The 23,499-nt window shown below is 39.9% G+C and overlaps 1 protein-coding gene across 2 annotated transcripts in view; it reads right to left on the bottom strand.

Annotated features, from left to right (window-relative positions):
- The window catches only part of SRD5A2 (steroid 5 alpha-reductase 2), a 48,115-nt gene that overhangs the window by 12,305 nt on the left and 12,311 nt on the right, over positions 1–23,499 (bottom strand). For both annotated transcript variants that reach the window (XM_061156312.1, XM_061156311.1), the window contains exon 2: positions 7,195–7,358. In XM_061156312.1, coding sequence (XP_061012295.1) covers positions 7,195–7,358 — 164 coding nt within the window. The remainder of the gene's footprint in view (positions 1–7,194; positions 7,359–23,499) is intronic.

The raw sequence follows: 23,499 nt of genomic DNA, 5'->3' as shown, positions 1-23,499 counted from the left end.
TAGTTGCCCAAGCCCAGCTCTCAGCCAAGTGTATGTGTGCTGATCAAATTACAACAGGCAAAAAGCAAGAACAGTTGAATTAAAAGCAGTCACATCTACTCTCACCTCATTTTCTGTGAAATGAAACAATCATTTTTAATCTTGTCTAGTCAAACGGTTATTATCCTAGAGGGAAGGGGCACCAGTGGAGGGAGCACCAGGGGATGGGAGAGGGGTGGAAAATAGCACACACAGCAGTGAAAAAGCAGGCACCTTAGATTTGATGTCTGTCTGTCCCTGGACAAGTCACTTAACTTCTCTGAGCCTCGGTTTTCTTATTTGTAAAATGTAGATTCTAATAGCACCTATCTTACAAGGATAATATGAGATTCATTCACATGTTTACTCGTTCATTCATTTATTCAAATAACATTTGATGAGATCTTACTATGTACCAAGCACTGCCTTAAACACCAGGGATGTAATAGTGAGAAAAGCAGTCAAGGTGTCTGTTCTCACAGAAATTACATTTCGGTGGAGAAACACAGAAGTGAATTAAAATAATGAAAAAATTTAAATCACATATCACTGCAAAGCAGAAAATCAAAGGAGGATGATGAAACAGAGAGTGAACTGGGGTGGGGAGGAGGTGTCTCTACTTTAGATGAGGTCAACAGGGAAAGCTTTTCTGAAGATTTGGTATCTGCCCTATGATTTGAATATTGAATATACAAAGATCTGTATTTGCGGGAAGAGCTTTCTGGTAGAGGAACTAACAGATGCAAAGGTCCTGAAGATAGTATAGGTTTACTATGTCTAAGAAACAGAAGAAAGGTGCTGCAGTTAATGCTTTAAGATAGATGGCGGGAGGTGGGGGAGGAGGAGATGAGAATAGGGTGATAATTTCAAAATGTTGTTAGGCTCTATGGGCCATGGTGAGAAGTTCGGATTTTTAAGAGCAACAGGAAGACACTGGCAGGTTTTAAGCAGGGGAGAATAGGATCTGATGATAGTTAATTGCCAAAGAAGTACATATAAAAGATTAAAAAAATACAAAAAAAAGAAGTACATATGTTTTGTGGAAGATGACATGCTTATTATCAAAAATAAGAAAAACAAAACACTTTGTCCCTACCACTATTAAACACCTTGGTACATATCTTTATAGATCTTCATCTTATGTAATACCTCAACATATTCCAGTTTCCTCAATACTCCCAGAACTCTGCTTCTAACTAGTTCTTGTAAACCAAAGTTCAAAATGGGCCCTCATCTAACATCTGGTCATTACATCCTTCAAGAACATTTTTATCTAGACCAGATCCCACTTTTTTTTACAGCACATGGAGAGACGTATGGGAAACCTAATCTGAGCATCTCTCTTCCCCAAAGCATCACTCATCACAAGTGTATTAGTGTTAGTCACTCAGTCGTGTCCAACTCTCTGTGACCCTTTGGACTGTAGTCGGCCAGGCTCCTTTGCCCATGGGATTCTCCAAGCAAGGATGCTGGAGTGGGTTGCCATGCCCTTCTCCAGGGGCTCTTCCTGACCCAGAGATTGAACCCGGGTCTCCTGTGTTGCAGGCAGATTCCTTACCATCTGAGCCACTAGGGAAGCCCTCTCATCACAAGTTCAGACTGGACAGTTCAGGTCAGTTCAGTCACTCAGTCCTGCCAATTTTTTGGAACCCCATGGACTGCAGCATGCCAGGCTTCCCTGTACATCAAAAACTCCCAGAGGTTACTCAAACTCATGTCCATCAAGATGGTGATGCCATCCAACCATCTCATCCTCTGTCATCCCCTTCTCCTCCTGCCTTCAATCTTTCCCAGTGTTAGGGTCTTTTCCAATGAGTCAGCTCTTCGCATCAGGTGGCGAAAGTATTGGAGTTTCAGCTTCAGCATCAGTCCTTCCAAAGAACATTCAGCATTTTAGGACTGACTGGTTGGATCTTCTTGTAGTCCAAGGGACTCTCAAGAGTCTTCTCCAACACCACAGTTCAAAAGCATCAATTCTTTGGTGCTCAGTTTTCTTTATAGTCCAACTCTCACATCCATACACGACTACTGGAAAAACCATAGCTTTGACTAGATGAACCTTTGTTGACAAAGTAATGTCTCTACTTTTTAGTATGCTGTCTAGGTTGGCCATAGCTTTTCTTCCAAGGAGCAAACATCTTTTAATTTCATGACTGCAGTCACCATCTGCAGTGATTTTGGAGCCCAAGAAAATAAAGTCTCTCACTGTTTCCATTGTTTCCCCATCTATTTGCATGAAGTAATGGGACCATATGCCATGATCTTAGTTTTCTGAATGTTGAGTTTTAAGCCAACTTTTTCACTCTACTCTTTCACTTTCATCCTCTTTAGTTCTTCTTCTCTTTCTGCCATAAGGGTGTCATCTGTGTATCTGAGGTTATTGATATTTCTCCTGGCAAGATTGATTCCAACTTGTGCCTTGTCCAGCCTGACATTTCACATAGTGTACTCTGCATACAAGTTAAATAAGCAGGGTGACAATATATGTACTTCTTTCCCGATTCGGAACCAGTCTGTTAGTTATTCCATGTTTAGTTCTAACGGTTGCTACTTGACCTGCATACAGATTTCTCAGGAGGCAGGTCAGGTGGTCTGATATTCCCATCTCTTGAAGAATTTTCCACAGTTTGTGGTGATCCACACAGTCAAAGGCTTTGGCATAGTCAATAAAGCAGAAGTAGATGTTTTTCTGGAACTCTCTTGCTTTTTTGATGATCCAACAGATGTTGGCAATTTGATCTCTTGTTCCTCTGCCTTTTCTAAATCTAGTTTGAACATCTGGAAGTTCATGGTTCACATACTGTTGAAGCCTGGCTTGGAGAATTTGAGCATTATTTTGCTAGCGTGTGAGATGAGTGCAATTGTGCGATAGTTTGAACATTCTTCGGCATTGCCTTTCTTTGGGATTGGAATGAAAACTGACCTTTTCCAGTCCTGTGACCACTGCTGAGTTTTCCAAATTTGCTGGCATATTAAGTGCAGCACTGTCACAGCATCATCTTTCGGGATTTTAAAGAGCTCAACTGGAATTCCATCACTTCCACTAACTTTGTTCATAGTGATGCTTCCTAAGGCCCACTTGACTTTGCATTCCAGGATGTCTGGCTCTAGGTGAGTGATCACACCATTGTGGTTATCTGGGTCATGAAGATCTTTTTTGTATAGTTCTTCTGTGTATTCTTGGCTACCTCTTTTTCTGCTTCTGTGAGGTCCATACTGTTTCTGTCCTTTATTGTACCCATCTTTGCATGAAATGTTCCCTTGGTATCTCTAATTTTCTTGAAGAGATCTCTAGTCATTCCCATTCTATTGTTTTCCTCTATTTCTTTGCATTGATCACTGAGGAAGGCTCTCTTATCCCTCCTTGTTATTCTTTGGAACACTGCATTCAGATGGGTATATCTTTCCTTTTCTCTTTTGCCTTTAGCTTCTCTTCTTTTCTCAGCTATTTATAAGGCCTCCTCAGACAACCATTTTGCCTATTTGCATTTCTTTTTCTTGGGGATGGTCTTGACCCCTACCTCTTGTACAATGTCACAAACCTCCATCCATAGTTCTTCAGGCACTCTGTCTATAAGATCTAATCCCTTTAATCTATTTGTCACTTCCACTGTATAATCATAAGGGATTTGATTGAGGTCATACCTGAATAGTCTAGTGGTTTTCCCTACTTTCTTCAATTTAAGTCTGAATTTTTCAGTAAGGGGTTCATGATCTGAGCCACAGTCAGCTCCAGGTCTTGTTTTTGCTGACTGTATAGAGCTTCTCCATCTTTGGCTGCAAAGAATACAATCAATCTAATTTTGGCATTGATCATCTGGTGATGTCCACGTGTAGAGTTTTCTCTTGTGGTGTTGGAAGAGGGTGTTTGCTATGAGCAGTGCGTTCACTTGGCAAAACTCTGTTAGCCTTTGCCCTGCTTCATTTTGTAGTCCAAGGTCAAAGTTACCTGTTACTTCAGGTATTTTTTGATTTCCTAGTTTTGCATTCCAGTCCCCTCTGATGAAAAGGACATCTTTTTTTAGGTGTTAGTTCTAGAAGGTCTTGTAGGTCTTCATAAAACCATTCAAGTTCAACTTCTTCAGCATTGCTTGTTGGGGCATAGACTTGGATTACTGTGATATTGGATAGTTTGCCTTGGAAACAAAGAGAGACATTCTGTCATTTTTGAGACTGTATCCAAGAACAGCATTTGGGGCTCTTTTGTTGACTATGATGGCTATTCCATTTCATCTAAGGAATTCTTCACAATGGCAGATATAATGGTCACGTGAGTTAAATTCGCCCATTCCAGTCCATTTTAGTTCACTGATTCCTAAAATGTTGATGTTCACTCTTGCCATCTCCTGTTTGACCACTTCCAATTTACCTTGATTCATGGACCTAACATTCCAGGTTCCTATACAATATTGTTCTTTACAGCATTGGACTTTATTTCCCATCACGTCACATCCACAAATGGGCTTTGTTTTTCCTTTGGCTCCGCCTCTTCATTCTTTCTGGAGTTATTTTTCCACTCTTCTCCAGTAGCATATTGGGCACCTACTGACCTTGGGAGTTCATCTTTTAGTGTCCTATCTTTTTGCCTTTTCATGCTGTTCATGGGGTTCTCAAGGCAAAAATACTGAGGTGGTTTCCCATTCCCTTCTCCGGCTGACCACGTTTTGTCAGAACTGTCCACAATGACCCATCTGTTTTGGGTGGCCCTATAGGGCATGGCTCATAGTTTCATTGAGTTAGACAGAGCTGTCATCCATGTGATCAGTTTGATTAGTTTTCTGTGATTGTGGTCTTCATTCTGACTGCCCTCTAATTGATAAGGATAAGAGACTTATGGAAGCTTCCTGATTGGAGAGACTGACTGAGGGGGAAACTGGGTCTTGTTCTGATGCACAGGGCCATGCTCATAAATCTTTCATCCAATTTTCAGTTGAGGGGTGGGGCTCTGTTCCCTCCCTGTTGTTTGACCTGAGACCAAACTACGGTAGAGGTAATGAAGATAAGGGTGACCTCCTTCAAAAGGCCCCATGCATGCACTGCCACATTCAGTGCCCCTGACGCTGCAGCAGGCCACCTCTGGCCCATACCTCTGCCGGAGACTCCTGGACACTCACGGGCAAGTCTGGGTCAGTCTCTTGTGGGTTCACTGCTCCTTTCTCCTGGGTCCTGGTGTGCACAAGTTTCTCTTTGTGCCCTCCAAGATTCTGTTTCCCCAGTCCTGTGTAAGTTCTGGAGGCTCTATGGGGGGGTTAATGGTGACCTCCTCCAAGAGGGCTTATGCCACACCCAGGTCTGCTGCACCCAGAGCCCCTGTCCCTGTGGCAGGCCACTGCTGACCTGTACCAACACAAGAGACACTCAAAACACTCAAAGGCAGGTCTGGTTCAGTCTCCGTGGGGTGTACTGGTGCGCACAAGGTTTTGTTTGAGCCCTCCAAGTGCCTCTGGTGGGTATGGGGTTTGATTCTAAACATGATTTCACCCCTCCTACCATCTTGCTGGGGCTTCTCCTTTGCCCTTGGATGTGAGGTATCTTTTTTTAGTGGGATCCAACATTCTGCCATCCATGGTTGTTCAGCCACAAGTTTTAGTTTTGGAGTTCTCACAGGAGAAGAAGAGCGCATGTCCTTCTACTCCGCCATCTTGGGTAAACTCCTCAAAGACTGGACAGCGGTCTCTCAAATGCCCCCCTTTCTAGATAAGACCGGCTTACTTCCTCATGGTGGCATTTAACTTATTTCTTTATTCTCTATATTTCCTATAAATTGGCATAAATCATTTCCCTGTATGGTTATGGTACCAGTTTAATAACTATACAGTTAGGTACATTTATTTATTTGTTCTCAATGTTGAGGAACTTTTAATTAAGTTTTTAATTAAATTTAATTAATGGATTTTTAATTATGTTTTGAAGTTTCATGATTCAAAGGACAAAGCTATCTTAAAAGAATATTTCTGCACACCATCTCATTCTCTTTACCCTAAACCCTAGAGATACTCTTTTTTAAAAATAGTTTCTTTTTTTATCAATCCAATATTTGCTCTTCCACTTTTAAACACACACAAACATTGTCCTATTTCTACACAAAAAACAGCATAGTATACACACTATGCACACTTTTTTTTTTTTTTTTTACAAAACCATGTGTTCTAGAGAAGTCTCCACATGAAAAAGAGACATTCTTTGCTTTTGTTTTGCTTTGGTTGTTTTTCTGAGGCTTCAGAATATTCCATTGTGTGCATGTTCTGGCATTCATACAACAAATCCTCTGGCCATTCGTGTGTTCAAATGTTCACTCTGCTGTGTGGAGAAGCAGCTACTGAAGGCCAGGACTTGAAGTAGGAAGGTTAACTTAAAGGTCACTGTGGCAGTCCAGGCAAGAGGTCATTCTGGCTTAGACCGGGATGAAGTTAGCGTGGTTATGGAGAACTGAGCTCAAATGGCACATGTTTTAGAACTAGAGGGAGCTGTTCTAAGCTGATGGAGAGAACATGTGTGATGTAAAGAGAAGGATTAAGGATAATCTCTGCCTTTCTTCCTTTGAGCAAGAATAATGCACAAACAGTTGAACCTTTATTTTATTAAAAACAAAAAACTTTAGTTCCTCTTACAGATAATGAAAAATATTCAAGGATCATTGTTTTCTACTATTTTATATAGGTGGTCAAGAACATCTCAATGAGGAGATGTGAACTGAAAGAGACCTAAATAAAAGGAGGGACCAGCTCCCTGAGTATATAGGGGTTGAGCATTCCAGACAGAGGGTGTAGTCTGTACGGCAGCTCTGGGCCAGGACAAACTTGACCATTTCAGGTCCAGCAGGAAGGTCACTGAGGCTACAGCACAGTAAATAAGATGGATGGAGATAGGAGGTGAAGTCAGGACAGGATCAAGAACATTTGGGTTTCACAGGCAGTGGTAAGGAATTTGTATTTTACCCTGAGAGTAACAGAAATGCATTGGAGGATTTTGAGATGGGGAATGCCATAATGTTTTTTAAAAGATCCCTCCAGCTGCTGTACAGAGGGAAGACCAGGGTGGAGATAGTCGTGGTAGGGGAGGGGGAATGGAATCCTTGAGTGTTTGTTACAATAGGATGGGGAGAGGTGATGGTGATATAGCCTTAGAAAGTGGTGTTAACTAGGGTGTGGGTTAGAAGCAGTCAGGTTTACTTACCCAGGCTAAACCGTATGTCTGTGTACCACTCAGCAGGGTATTCAGCACAGTAAGCCAGATAGTAGCCTTGGAGGAATCCATTTCCCAGGCAGAAGGCAAAGCCTCTGAAAAGGAATACAACTGGAAACGGCCTCCCTCTAGTGAGCAGGGAATAAACAAATGTCCTGGGGCACATGGGGGAGAAAGGTCAGGATCCATTGTTAAATATCAAGCAATGAAATGAAACAACAGGCAATCGCATTAAACCAATTTTAAAAACCATTTCCCTTAAATGTATGCAATGAGAGACATTATTATTAATATCTCATTCCGTGTGTGTTAGTAGCTCAGACGTGTCCAACTTTTTGTGATCCCATAGACTGTAGCCCGCAAGGCTCCTCTGTCCATGGAATTCTCCAGGCAAGAATACTGGACTGGTTGCCATTCCCTTCTCCAAGGGATCTTCCCAACCAGGGATGGAACCCAGGTCTTCCACATTGCAGGCAGACTCTTTACCATGTAAGCCACCAGGACTTGTAATAGCTGGTTCAAGAGCAATCATCTATGCTATGATTTGTCTTGTTTCATTAAAATTCATAGTAGCCATCATTACAACAGCTTTGAAAGGCAAATTCCATCCTTATAAATTAATAAATTCAATCCTGTAAACCCAGGACTGGAAATCATCTTTGTATAGATCTAGAAGTGAAATCCAGATTGTACTGGAGGAAGATAGAGCCAGGTTTATCCCATGCAGCAGTGCAATGGAATTTTGATAGCAGCCATACAATCATACGGCTTTCCATATGTCTCTCTAGTATGATTTAATTCCTGGTATTATAGCATCCCCCAGAAAGTGGGCTGCAAGGCCCCTTGAGAAAAATGAATAAGAGATTCCTCTAAATGCTAGGAATTGTGAATATAGGGGAATCCACGAGGACAGTAAGAAATAAAAATAACTTCAAAATAAAAACTTGCCCAAGGTATAATGCTAAATACCAAACATCAAACTACATCATGCTTTTTATTTTTCTCCTTTGATGGTGCAATATAACCATCATACAAGAAAGTTTATAAACCTGTATTAATAGATTGATGAATTACTATCAAACATACACCCATAAAGTAATTAACCAAGTCAAGAAATGGAACATGGCCATCACCCAGAAGCCTCCTATAGGTCTTTGCTGTTAACAGTACCACGATCACACAAGAGGTAACCACCACCCTGATTCCTGTAATAATCATGTCCTTTTGCTTCTTTACAATTTTGCCTCATTTGCATGCACCCCTAAAAATGTAGTTTGCTCACAATTCATTCCATATGAAAGGAAACATATCATTACATTTCTAAGACTCAAGCATGTCATTGTGTGTAGCTATAGTTCATTAATTTTCATTGTTGTATGTTATTGTCATGTGTGAATATATCACATGTGCTTATCTATTTTACTTTGATGAGTAAGTGGGTTGCTTGCATAGTGTTTTATGAATTCAAAGATTATTTTCTCATTATTTTAATGATTTTTCATTTTATGTTTAAACCTTTGGAATTTATTTTGTTGCAAGAAGTTAGATAGGAATCAAATGTAATTTTTCTCCTCAAATGCTAGTAAATATACTAAATATCTCTTTCTCACTGACACACGTTGCCATTGGCTGTTATTGCTATTCAGTCGCTAAATTGTGTCTGACTCTTTGTGATGCTATAGACTGCAGCACACCAGGCTTGCCTTCACTATCTCCCAGAGTTTGCAAAACTCATGTCCATTCTGTTGATGATACCATCCAACCATCTCATCCTCTGTCGCCCCAGTCTCCTCACGCCCTCCATCTTTCCTAGCATCAAGGTCTTCTCCAGTGAGTCAATTCTTCGCATCAGGTGGCCAAAGTACTGGAGCTTCAGCTTTAGCATTAGTCCTTCCAATAAACATTCAGGGTTGATTTTCTTTAGGATTGACCGGTTTGATCTCCTCCTTGTCCTAGCAACTTTCAGGAGTTTTCTCCAGCACAACAGTTCAAAAGCATCAATTCTTTAGTGCTCAGCTTTCTTTATGATCCAACACGCACATCCAAACATGACTACTGGAAAAACCATAGCTTTGACTATTATGGACTTTTACCAGCAAGGTGACATCTCTTCTTTTTATTATGCTGTCAAGGTTTGTCATAGCTTTTCTTCCAAGCAGCATGCATCTTTTAATTTCATGGTTGCAGTCACTGTTTGCAGTTATTTTGGAGCCTAAGAAAATATATTCTGCCACTGTTTCCATTTTTCCCCATCTATCTGCCATGAAGTGATGTCCCATCACTGGGGAAACAGTGGCTGACTTTATTTTGGGGGGCTTCAAAATCATTGCAGATGGTGACTGCAGCCATGAAATTAAAAGATGCTTACTCCTTGGAAGGAAAGTTATGACCAACCTAGATAGCATATTAAAAAGCAGAGACATTACTTTGCCAACAAAGCTAGTCAAAGCTATGGTTTTTCCAGTAGTCATGTATGGATGTGAGAGTTGCACTATAAAGAAAGCTGAGTGCCGAAGAATTGATGCTTTTGAACTGTGGTGTTGGAGAAGACTCTTGGGAGTCCCTTGGACTGCAAGGAGATCCAACCAGTCCATCCTAGAAGAAATCAGTCCTGAGTCTTCATTGGAAAGACTGATGTGGAAGCTGAAACTCCAGTACTTTGGCCACCTGATGCAAAGAGCTGACTCCTTGGAAAAGACCCTGATGCTGGAAAGATTGAAGGCAGGAAGAGAAGGGACCGACAAAGGATGAGATGGTTGGATGGCATCACCGACTCAATGGACATGAGATTGAGTAAACTCTGGGAGTTGGTGATGGACAGGGTGGCCTGGCGTGCTGTGGTCCATGGGGTCACAAAGAGTTGGACATGACTGAGCGACTAAAATGAACTGAACTGAACTGATGGGACTGGATACCATGATCTCAGTTTTCTGAATGCTGAGTTTTAAGTCAGCTTTTTCACTCTCCTCTTCTACCTTCATCAAGAGGCTCTTTAGTTCCTCTTTGCTTTCTGCCATTAGGGTAATATCATCTGCATATCTGAGGTTACTGATATTTCTCCTGGTAATCTTGATTCCAACTTGTGATTCATCTAGCCTGGCATTTCACATGATGTACTCTACATAGAAGTTTAATAAACAGGGTGACAATATACAGACTTGACATACTCCTTTCCCAGTTCAGAACCAGTCCATTGTTCCATGCCCGGTTCTAACTGTTGCTTCTTCACCTGTATACAGATTTCTCAGGAGGCAGGTCAGGTATTCTCTGACCTGGTACCAGAACTCAGGTCTGGTATTCCCATCTCTTGAGGAATTTTCCAGTTCTTTGTGATCCACAGAGTCAAAGGCTTTAGTGTAGTCAATGAAACAGAAATAGATGTTTTCTGGAATTCTCTTGATTTTTCTATGAACCCACAGATGTTGGCAATTTGATCTCTGGTTCCTCTGCCTTTCCTAAATCCAGGTTGAACATCTGGAAGTTCACAGTTCACATATTGTTGAAGCCTGGCTTGAAGAATTTTGAGCATTACTTTGCTAGCATGTGAAATGAGTGCAATTGTGTGGTAGTTTGAACATTCTTTGGCATTGCCTTTCTTTGAGATTGGAATGAGTAACTGACCTTTTCCAGTCCTGTGGCCACTGCTGAGTTTTCCAATTTGTTGGCATATTGAGTGCAGCACTTTAAGAGCATCATCTTTTAGGCTTTGAAATAGCTTAGCTGGAATTCCATCACCTCCACTAGCTTTGTAGTGATGCTTCCTAAGTACCACTTGACTTCACATTCCAGGATGTCTGGCTCTAGGTGAGTGATCACACCATCCTGATTATCTGGGTCATGAAGATCTTTTTTGTACAGTTCTGTGTATTCTTGCCACCTCTTCTTAATATTTTCTGCTTTTGTTAGGTCCATGCCATTTCTGTCCTGTATTGAGCCCATCTTTGCATGAAATGTTCCCTTGGTGTCTTTAATTTCCTTGAAGGGATCTTTAGTCTTTCCCATTCTATTGTTTTCCTCTATTTATTTGCTTTGTTCGCTTAAGAAGGATTTTTTTTTTTTTTTTATCTCTCCTTGCTCTTTTCTGGAACACTGCATCCAGTTGGGTATATCTTTCCCTTTCTCCTTTGCCTTTCACTTGTCTTCTTTTCTCAGGTATTTGTAAGGCCTCATCAGACTACAATTTTGCCTTCTTGCATTTCTTTTTCTTTGGTCACCACCTCCTGTACAATGTTAATTTTTTTCCTAATGCTAGTAAATATACTAAATATCTCTTTCTCACGGACACACACTGCCACTGGTATTATACATGAATTTATCATACATATTGGTCCCTCTTCTAGATTCTTATTTCTGTTCCATTGGTTTATCTATAACCAGTACTGCACTTTTAATACTTGTACTTTTAAAATTTGTCTTGGACTTACCTGGTGATTTTGTGGTTAAGAATCCACCTACCAAATGCAGAGGAAAGTGAAAGTCAAAGTGTTAGTTACTCAGTCAAGTCCAACTCTTTGTGATCCCATGGACAGTATGTACAGTAGCCCACCAGGCTCCTCTCTCCATGGAATTCTCCAGGCAAGAATACTGGAGTGGGTAGCCATTCCCTTCTTCAGCAGATCTTCCCAACCCAGTGATGGAACCTGGGCCTTCTGCATTGCAGGCACATTCTTTACCATCTGAGGCACCAGGAAAGCCCACCAATGCAGGGGACTCAGGTTCAATCCTTGGTCTGAGAAGATCCCACACATGCCAAAGAGCAACTAAGCCTGTGTGCCACAATTACTGAAGCCCACACACCTGGGGCCCATGCTCCATGACAAGAGAAGCCACCACATGAGAAGGCCACACACTGCAATGAAGAGTAGCCCCTGCTGGCCGCAACTAGAGAAAGGCCATATGCAGCAACAAGGACCCAATGCAGCCAAAAATAAATAAATAAATCTTTTTTTAAATAAAATATGTTTTAATACTAGGTGGGGCTATTCTTATATCATTACTCTTCCTAAGGACTTTCAAGATGCCCTTCATTGTTTATTCTTCATGTGAACTTTAAAACTAACTTGTAAAACACACGCTCCCAAATGTTAGAAATACCGTTGACCTTTGAACAATGGGGGTGGGAACCGCCTGGGTCAATTTAAAACCAACTTGTTAAACACACACTCCCAAATGTTAGAAATACCGTTGACCTTTGAACAATGGGGGTGGGAACCACCTGGGTCAACTCACCTACAAATTTTTTTCACTAGTAAATACTACAGTAGTACACTATGAAAGGTTGGTTAAATTCATAGGTGCAGTACCTCAGATAAGGAGGAAGAGCATATACTGGGGAACCATGGACATAGAGGACTGCCTATGAGTTATGCATGGATTTTCAGTTGCTTGGAGGATCAGTGCCCCTAACAGCCACATTGTTCAAGAGCTCTGGGTACAAACCAAGGCTTGCAGCAACACAGGGAGCATTTAAGTAAGAAAAAGATTGAATCTCAGGAAGGACAACAAGTTTTGTGGTATTTGTAACCGATCTTAATCCCGTCTTCCCCTTTCCAGCTCTGCACAGACTTGAAAAGTAACAGCATCCATTCCCAGGTTTGAAGGCAGCAAAACATGACTTGAGGTCTTTCAAAGCCTCATTTCCATAGAGAAGTAATTATCTTACTTGTTTGGTGGTTCCCTGGTGATGACTCCACTTAAAAGACTTATCTTTAGTCCCCCTCAATCAGACTTACCCAGTGCCAAAAGTTTCTGGGTTTGGGGGGTGTTTTTTAAAATATTTTAGCACCACAGTGGCCTGAGGCAGGGGATAACAGGTGGGATAATATTAGACTAATCAAAAAGCTTAAAAGGAAAGGCTGAGAAATGAGATGCCCATAGGAGCTTTGATAACCTCATACATATTTCTGGGAATCTAGACAGTCATGCACAGGCATAGAGCCATGCATGTGCTTAAAAGAAGACTTGGGGTTTCCCTGATGGTTCAGTGGTTGAGAATCCAACTGCCAATGCAGAGGAAACTGGTTTGATCCCTGATTAGGGAAGAGTCTACATGCCACTTGGCAATGAAGCCCACAACTACTGAGCCCATGCTCTGCAACAAGAGAAGCCACTGCAAGTAACCCTTGCTCACTGCAACTCGAGAGAGCCCACGTGCAGCAGCGAAGACCCAGCACAGCCATAGGTAAATAAATAAATCCTTTTTAAAAGACCTGAAAATTTCCTAAACTCTCACTTCTGATTGACTTTGAGGTCTGAGCAAGTAGTAAGTGAAGCCAAAGCAGAATTGTAAACAACATGGGTGGTTGTTAAAGGACTTCTCTAAGATGCACACAGAGGGCCTTGGTGAAGACTGGGAGACGTACTGGTTTCAGGCGTTTTAGGGAACCTGTGATCATTAACTAGTCACTAAGAAAACCAAGTAGTGACTTCAGTCACATCAGTGAAGACAAAGGCGTCATAGAATAAGTTCCGAAAAGCTACTAGGCAAACAGTAAAAACAAAAAAATCTAGGAGGCAGAGAGAATCTGATTTCCAGAGCAGTTACATAGTATTATAGTTTTCAACAGTAAACCATGGAACATTCAAAGAAACAAGAAACTATGAGCCATTCATAGGGGAAAATGCAACCAATTAACATTGTCTCTGAGAAGACCAGACACTGGATTTACTAGGCAAAAATTTTTATTGAATTATTTTAAATATTTCAAAAAGCTAAAAGAAACCATGTCTAAAGACTTAAATGAATTTATAAGAATGAGAGACTATCAAATAGAGAATATCAGCAGAGATAGAAATTATAAAATGGAGCCAAATAAAAATCTGAAGTTGAAAAGTATAACAACTGAAATGAAAAATTCACTAAAGGGGCTTAGCTGTAGACTTGAGCAGGCAGAAGAAAGAATCAATGAAGTTGAAGACAGTTTAATTGAATTATTCCAGTTTGAGGAATAGAGGAAAATAAACAGAGGTTCAGAAATCTGTAGGACACAGAGAGAATAATGACAAAGGCGCAGAAAGAATATTTGAAGAAGTAATGTCCAAAAAATTTTGAATTTGATGACAAACACTAATCAACACATCCAAGAAGTTCAGTGAATGCCACATGGATAGACTTACAGATATCAAAATTTAGGTCTATCATGATTAAACTGATGAAAGCCAAAGATAAAGAGAGAATCTTGAAAACAGCAATAGAGAAGAAACTCGTCACATTCAATAGAATAATCATGAAGGCAAGCAGGCAGTGGAATGATATATTCAGTAGTCTGACAAAAAAAAAAAAAAAAACAACCTGTCAAACAATTTTTCACCTGGGAAAATGATCCTTCAAAAGCCAAGAAGGAAAAAATAGATATATTGGACTTCATCAAAACCATAATGATATATATGTATGTATAGTGGTTCTAAAGGCTAAAGAAAGGCTATTTAAAAAAATAGCCTCCCAATGTTCAACAATGCTCATTGTTGGCCTCCCAATGTGGGCCTGTAAATGCCATCAATACCCCCGAAACAGGCCCAAAGGCAAAGTCCTTGCCTTTTGAAAACCCATGACATAGTGCATGCAGCCATTTTCCAAGGTAAACCATGTATCCACTCTTTAAACCACGTATGGCCCCTTCTGAACTTTCTAAGAATCTGAATGAAAAGTCAATCCTCAATCACATTTCATCCAAAGGAGTACGTATTACTCAGGACAGGCTCACTACTATAATAAACAACTCCCAAGAGGTTCCATGTATTAAAGCTCATTCTTTGCTTGTGTCATAGCACAAAGCTCTTCAGGAGTGATGCTCTGCTCCATAATCACTGAGGATCCAGGCTCTTTCAAGGCATCTTCTTCCTCTGGCCAGCAGACAAAAACAGCATGGAGGATTGTGTAAAGGTTTTCTTAAGGGCAGGCTGCAGATTAGAAGTAGCATATATTACTCCCACTTTCATTCCTTTGGCACCACCCAACTGCAACAGTGACTGGTACATGCAACCTAGCCACACAGGCAAAAAGCTCTGCAAAAAGCCAGGAGTCCCAGAGAAAAAATAAAATCATTCTGATTGGAAAAACTTTGCTCTTGGAAAGCTGGGAGCAGTCTAAAATGAGATTTTCAGTGCAGAAAGTGGTAAGAACAAGGAAGAGGGGAGGAGAGAACACCCAAGAGGCTAACTATTGGTGCTGTGGAGGGTTGCAGGTGAGTTTTACCTTCCGAGCCCAATTTGACCTCAGACTCAGTTTCCCTGGGGTTTGGAACCACTTCACTTTAATTCCCTCCTACACTTTTTATTGTAAATTTTCATTCCTCTGTGTTTGTTCTGAACCAAAGTCTGATAAGCGCTATGTAAATATAAAGTTTTCTATCACTGCTAAGTAAATATTCATTTGGGGGGGTGCTTATTGGAAAGGGTTAACTGAAATTGCACATCCAAATTAAACTAAAGAAAAAACTTTAAAATTATACATCTTGCATAGACCATCTCATATTTAACTAAGTCTTCTTCAAACATAGATGCTATTGCTGAGATTATCAAGCCTATTGAAGACTTTTCACTATATGAAATTTTAGATTTCATTGTCAATCAAAATGAATTCAAATTCTATATATAAAATACTAGGTTTCCATGTATATATTTACTTGTTATGTATAGTAATAACTCCGTCCTCAACTCCATCTCCCCCTTTTTCCACTACCCCATTTTCCTACATTCTTTTACAGCAAAACTCTTCAAAAGAGTTGTCTGTACTTGCCATCTCTATGTCTGTTCCTCCTTTTGTCCTTCCTCTTCCCAACAGAAACTGATCTTGGTGAGACCTCCAGAGACCTCCATATTTTCAATTCCAAGAGTCAATTTTCAGCTCTCTTATTTGACAAGTTGATCACTCCATCCTTCTGGAAACACTGTCTTCATTCAGCTTCCAGCATACCACTTTCTCTTGATTCTTCTCCTACCTCACTGATTTCTCTTCATTTTCTTTTGCTGGTTTCTCTTCATTCCCTTGACTTTTAAATACTGAAGTGCCCCAGGGCTAAGGACTCTTTCTGTCTTTATTTATAGCCACTGTAGATGTGATCACATCTAGACTCATACCTTTTATTAATATTATCATCTAAAACATGACAATTCCCAAATTTATGCCTCCAGACAGGATATCTGCAGTCCTTGAACTCAGACTCATATAGATGACTCCCTATTAGACATTTAGTTGAAAAGATTTCACAAATTTAATACACCCAAACCCCTAATTCCCCACTCATCCCAAAACCTGCACACCCCTGAACCTGCCCCATCTCAGTTCATTCTTTCACTTGCTTGGATTGAAGACGTTGAATCATCATTGACTTCTTCCTCTTCTCTCTCACTTTTTCTCTCTCATAATATACATAGAATCTGTTAGCAAATCCTACTAGCTCTACCTCAAAATATTTCCAGAATCTGGCCACATCTCACCAGTGCTCCCAGAAAATTTTGTAGTACTAAATACATACAATGGAAAATAGGAAAGGTCTCAAAACCCCTACTTTAAAATCCTAGAAAAAAAGAGCATAATAAATCCAAAGGAAGGTAATAATAAAGATAAGAGCAAAAAATCAATAAAATTCAAAATATTAAAACAGCAATAAAATTAATTCTTTGAAAAGATGAATAAAATTTACCTTTAATGAGACTAATAAAGAAAAAAGAGAAAACATAATCAGGAATGAAACAGAACCTGCAAACATCAAAAGGATATTAATGAAATACTATGAATAATTATGTGAAAGTGAAAGTTCCTCAGTCTTGTCTGACTCTTTGCAACCCCATGGACTATTCAGTCCATGGAATTCTCCAGGCCAGAATACTGGAGCGGGCAGCCTTTTCCTTCTCCAGGGGATCTTCCCAACCCAGGGATTGAACCCAGGTCTTCCGCATTACAGGCGGCTTCTTCACCAGCTGAGCACAGGGAAGCCCAAGAATACTGGCGAGGGTAGCCTATTCCTTCTCCAGCAGATCTTCCTGACCCAGGAATCAAAGCAGGGTCTCCTGCATTGTAGGCAGATTCTTTACCAACTGAGCTATCAGGGAAATGATACCTGCATAAATTTGACAGTTTAGATGAAATGGATTAAATCCTTGAAAGACACAAGCTATCATAACTTGCCCTGATGAAATAGACCATTTGACTAGCCCTATAGCTATTAAGGAAATTTAATTCATAACTTTAAAACTCCTCAAAAAAAAAACCCTCCAGGTCCAGATGGTTTCACTAGAGAATTCTACCAAGCATTTAAAAATAATTTAATGTTTAGTTAAACATTCTGCTCAATCTTCTCACTTTATAAGGCTAATGTTACTCTAACACAAAAACCAGACAAACACAATACAAAGAAAGAAGTATTATGAGTTACTAAAACCCATGATTACAGACACGAAAAATTTTAACAAACTATTCAGAAATAGAATTCAACAATATATAAAAATAATTATACAAAGTGATCAAGCAAGTGAGATTTATTTCAGGGATGCAAGACTGGTTCAATATTCAAAATTAATCAATGCAATCCAACTTTTTAACAGAAAAATAAAAGGAATATTATGATCATATCAATCATTGTAAAAAAAAGGATGAAATTCAACTCTCATTAATGATAAAAACACTGAGAAAACAGGAATAAAGGGAAACTTTCTGAACTTGATAAAGTCCATCTACAGCTAACATTATACTTAATGATCAATGACTGAATGTTTTCCCTCTGAGATCATAAAGAAGACAAGATGTCTTATCTCTCTACTCCCATTTAACAAAGTGCTGCAAATTCTAGTCAGAGCAATTAGACAAGAAAAAAATTAAAAGCATACAGATCAGAAGGGAAGAAATAAAATTGTTCTTGTTTGAAAATGACATGACTGTCTCTATAGAAAATCCCAGAGAATTATCCATAAAGGTAAAAATTCATAGATTGGACTTAACCAAAAGTTTTTAAAGTTTTGCTTTTCATAAGACCCTGTTAAGAGAATGAAAGACAAATTACACAATTGGGGGAAATATCTGCAAACCACATAACTGACAAAGAACTAGAATTTAGAATACATAAAGAACTCTCTCTTAACTATCTCTTTGGTACCATTTTTTCAAGGAAGTCACATCAAAAAAATTTAGAGATATATTTTTTTAACTATCACAATGATCTTGGCAACTTAACTCCTCAGAACCTCAGTTTCCCATTTATAAAAGGATAATAACAACCAACCTCAGAAGGTTGTTGAAAGAATTAAACAGTATGATTAATGTAACTGGCACATATTAGAACTTAATGGCTAAGTGTTTCTTTCCAAACCAAGGAAATATATCATTAGAGTTTCTCTGTATAAAGCCAAGGGCCAGCCTAAGACCAATGTGAAAATGATCTTTGAGTCCTAGTCTTTGAATTTGCTCATAGCATATCCCCTGTGGGTTCCTCTCCTGCTGCTTCCCTCTTTCTCCTCCATTCTCAGGATCCCAGACATGCATGACACAGACATATATGGCCATATCCCAAAAGGTTTATTTTTCCTGAAAATTCCCCAGTCTTCAAATCTTTTCTTTCCAGTTCTCTTATTGAAACCTCCCATTCCTTTGTCCCAATCTCTCAGGGTGCTCTACTTCCTATTATCTTCTAAGTGACACCTAAAGCCTATGGGCAATAATCTCTCAGAAGTGTGAGTTAGCACCTGTTATAAGTACATTTGCAACTGATTCTAGGTGACTAGGAAAGAGACCCAAGTATCCTTCTCAAAAACTCTTATACCACAATAGAAGATGAAATATCAATATTATCCCCTGAAAGAAAGTTGAGCCTGTCCCTCATTCATGCTTTGCATAAATACTTTAACAAATAGTAGTCAGATGCCATTCACCCTACCTAACATCAGCTCCAGTGTGAAAACGAGAATTGTAATTATGGAGAAGAGAGGTCATTTCACAACCTGAGACACTTGGGGAAAGGAGAACTCTAGACAGAGCTTTTCAATGTGGAGGTTCCCTATGGCATTGGCAGCAGTCATGTATGGATGTGAGAGCTGGACTATAAAGAAAGCTGAGCGCCAAAGAATTGATGCTTTTGAACTGCAGTGTTGGAGAAGACTCTTGAGAGTCCCTTGGACTGCAAGGAGATCCAACCAGTCCATCCTAAAGATCAGTCCTGGATTTTCATTGGAAGGACTGATGTTGAAGCTAAAACTCCAATACTTTGGCCACCTGATGCAAAGAGCTGACTCATCTGAGAAGACCCTGATGCTGAGAAAGATTGAGGGCAGGAGGAGAAGGGGACAACAGAGGATGTAATGGTTGGATGGCATCACCGACTCAATGGACATGGGTTTGGGTAGACTCTGGCAGTTGGTGATGGATAGGGAAGCCTGGCATGCTGCAGTTCACGGGGTCACAAAGAGTCAGACACGACTGAGCAACTGAACTGAACCGAACTGATCCCTAGAGAACATGAAGGCCCTGCCTGAGTGAAAGGAGAAATAGTGAGACAAGAATCCTAAAATAGATGTGGAAGGACAGAGAAAGTATTTTTCTCAAGGTCTTAATGATTGCCTTGCAAGTGGTAACAAAAATCATCTCACAGGTGACTTTCTCTGGTTCATCCCCTCTAAGATGGCAGATAAAGAGTAGTCAATGATGCAAGATTTCCTGTTACCTTTCCTTGGAATTTTTGAAAATTCCTTGGAATTTTTTACCTGGCTATCTGGAGATATGTTGCTTTAAACCAAAGAAAAGACTTGAATGGTAGGGATATCAGACATATTTCATGGCCACAAAAAGAGTTATTGGGGCAGATGGTTTTTTGATACCAATCAGATTGTGTTCAGGTAGGCTTATTCTGTTAATGCACCCTGCTGTCCTGATATGAAGGCATTTATCCTGAGAAAGAGAATGTGTGTGTGTGTGTGTGTATTACTACTGCTAGCCCAGTGAAGAATACGAAGTTCACAGAGGTGTGGTAATTTTCCTAAGGCCACACAGTTACAAAGGGACAGCAGAGATGAGATTTAAAAGAGGGTCCTCTGCTTCAAAACAACTCACTCATTTCCAATTGGAAAGGAAAATTGAGATCAAAATATCCAACGGGAAAAAAATTCCACAAGCTCTTCAAAAGAATCTATCTTTGGTTTTTCAGTCATTTTAGTCCAAGGATCTTGTTGCATCTCTGGTAGTCATTTGTTGCATCTGCTACCCAACACTCATTCTTTCTCCTTAGGTAACTACCCTGGTTCTCCATCAGGGACCCACTTCCTTCCCATCTTAGTCTGTGCAAAGGTTCATCCTCAGCCAATCAGAACAGGGACAACCCTATTACACTGGCTCTTTCAGAGATGGGCATATAAACTCAACAAGGTTTTGCTTATGTTTTCTAAAACTCTTCTTTTCCACATGCCCTGGATCTGAGAGGATGTGCTTAGTTGCTCAGTCAGGTCCAACTCTTTGCGACCCCATGGAGGATATACACTCTTAGATGCTACAGTTGTCTTGCTACCACCAAATGACAGCCTTTCTGAAAACAGAGTTAGTAAAAGAAGTAGAGCCAACAGCTGCAGAGAGAAACCAGATCTTGATGGTATCTTTGGAACCACTAAATCAATCTGGACCTGAAGTTAGAATTTTCCAGTCATTAAAGGTAATAAATTCAGATTTTACTTAAACCTACTTGAATTTTCTGTCACTTGAAACTGAAAGAGTCCTGATTAATGCAACATCACACTGTTCTCTTGTAAAATGAGCATCGACCTTTTCCAGATTTAAAGCCAGGATTGGTGAAGGTTTTGAGTTGCATTTGATCATAAAATAGAGTTTCCCCAAAATTATTTTCTTGGAGCAGAACTCACCAAGAGGTCTTTCCTTGTCGGAGCCTTTCTGAATGCCAAAGAGCATAAGGCCAACCAGTCCTCTGAGCCCTTGGCCTACTTCCCCAAGTGCTTCCCAAGAAATGATGAACAGTCACTTGTCTACAGGCTCAGATGATACCTGTCAATGTAAGTGATGGTTTTGGACATCCTAGAGAGTGGGAAGTACAGGTCAAATGCAAAAATGACTGAATACAGAATGAGTCAGTGGTGCATGCAATCCAAGCTTATGTTTAATTATGGACCTTGTATTATGGCTTGAATGCTAGCCCCCAAAATATGTTTATGCCCTAATCCCCAGAACTTGTGACTATTACTTCATTATAGCAAAAGAGTGAACATTCTCACATGGCAAACGATGAGATTAAATTAAGGATCTTGAGAAGATGAAGCTATCCTGGATAATCTGAATAGACGCTAAATGCCATCATATGTATCCTTACACAAGAAAGGAGCAGAAGAAGAGAAGAAAGATACACAGAGAAAAAGGCAATGTGAAGATGGAACATAGATAAAGCCAAGAAATGTAGGCAGCTGCTGAAGCTGAACAAGGCAAAGAAGGATCTCCCTTTAGAGATTCCACAGGGAACCCATCTGACGCCTTCTGGCCTCCAAAAGGACAGGAGAAAAAAAATTTCTGACTTCTGGCCTCCAGAGTGATGACAGAAAAACTTCCTGTTGTTTTAAGCCAGCCAGTTTGTGGTAATTTATTATAACAACTACAGGGAACTAGTCACCTTGTTAGAGTAGTATTAGGTCACTGAAATTAACTTTGGTTCAGACATCCTGTAAGGGAACTGCCAGCAAAGAACCACATACAACTAATATTTATACAGTGCTTACTATGTTCCAGGTACTGTTCTAAGTACTTTGCACATATTAACTCATTTAATCTTTACAGCAACCCTAGGAAATAGGTAATATTGTAATTATCCCCATTGTGCAGATGAGGAAACTAAGGCACGGTGAGATTACATTAGCCCAAATTGGTACAGCTATGAAATATCATAGTTGAGATCCAAGTCCAGATGGAAATATTTCCAGAGTTTATGTTCTTGAGTACTTTGCTCTATTGCATTCACTGTACGAAAAAAAAAAATGCCAGTTTCACGGGGATTTGTCTGCATTGGAGGCTCTCACCTTTGGTTGCATATTCAAATCACCCAATGCTAAAGGTGAAGAGGCACACTGAAGATAAATAACTCAGAATCACGGGCATAGGATTGGGAGCATTGGCAGCACTCAAGAGTCGCCCCAGATGACTCCAATGTGTGGCCAGGATTAAAAACCACTGACTTCATAACCTCCATCGGCAAATTTAGCAAACTTTTTCAAATTGGCAGTGACCAGATGTTTTGGTTTCTCCAAATGTACACACAGAGAAATTAGACTGCAAAATCTAGTATTTTTTAAGGGGCTCAATTCAATAAAACTACGTTTTTTCCCCTGCAGTAGAATGGTTGATCATTTTCCATAAGGGTTATACCATGGGAAAAATTCCAGGACAGATAGGTCCCACTGTCAACCCCTTGCAAATGTCCTCTGGTGTGAATTATCTGGTGGTCATGATCCAATAGATATATTAAAATTATGAAAAACATTGAGATGACCAGCTCATGAAGACCTAAAACATAGTACACTATTTTTAAGTTTCCTGTTTATATTATCTCTTAATATTTTTGTCCTGGTAGTATTGAGAGAACTTGGAATTGCACATTCATTCAATTTTCCTCTTTCTTTCTGCCTCTACATCAAAATAGAAGTTCAGTCTGAATATCCAATTAATTACCAAAGTTTTAAGAAACTGAGGATTCTTCTGAGTGATGGGAAGAGTAATCATCATTGAGGTACAACCTCCTACAAGAGACAGGCTACAGACCACTGACCCTATACATTTATTTGTTTGTTTGTTCCTAAGATCAAGATCTTAGTGTACTAATAGACCCAGATGAACCTCTTGACCTGAGTAACTAATCAATTAATTTGAATAACCAGCTTATCTCTTCAAGTTGATAGGTTTGGTGCGTGTTTTGGCATTGTGTAAACACACCTGCTCAGCCACTCATGATAAATGACCATGAGCAAAATAACAAATTGTAAATTGTGACACTGGGTGGTTTTCATCTTGAAGCACAAATTTCAGCAAGCTTACTAAGTTGAGCTAAGGACAAGACATGTTCACTGTTGGACACAAATACATCATTTCTCTAAGCTACAATTTTGTATCCTTTATTTCTCATTGTTTGCAAAAACAAAACTGTGGTTTTCAGTTCTAGCTGTTTGACTTTTTACTGTAGCCCAGTTTCATAGGGATTCTGATGTCATTTGGAATGGTCCAGGAATACAGCCCATTACCACCAGCCAGAATGAAAAACTTGTAATACATGGGACACTGGGTAGAGTACTCAAAAAGGCCTTGGATCAGAGGAGAGAATTAAG

This window comes from Dama dama, chromosome 11, assembly GCF_033118175.1.
Source record: "Dama dama isolate Ldn47 chromosome 11, ASM3311817v1, whole genome shotgun sequence".
Lineage (NCBI taxonomy): Eukaryota > Metazoa > Chordata > Mammalia > Artiodactyla > Cervidae > Dama > Dama dama.
Note: the sequence above shows the minus strand (reverse complement) of the source record. Positions and strands in the feature narration are given on the sequence as shown.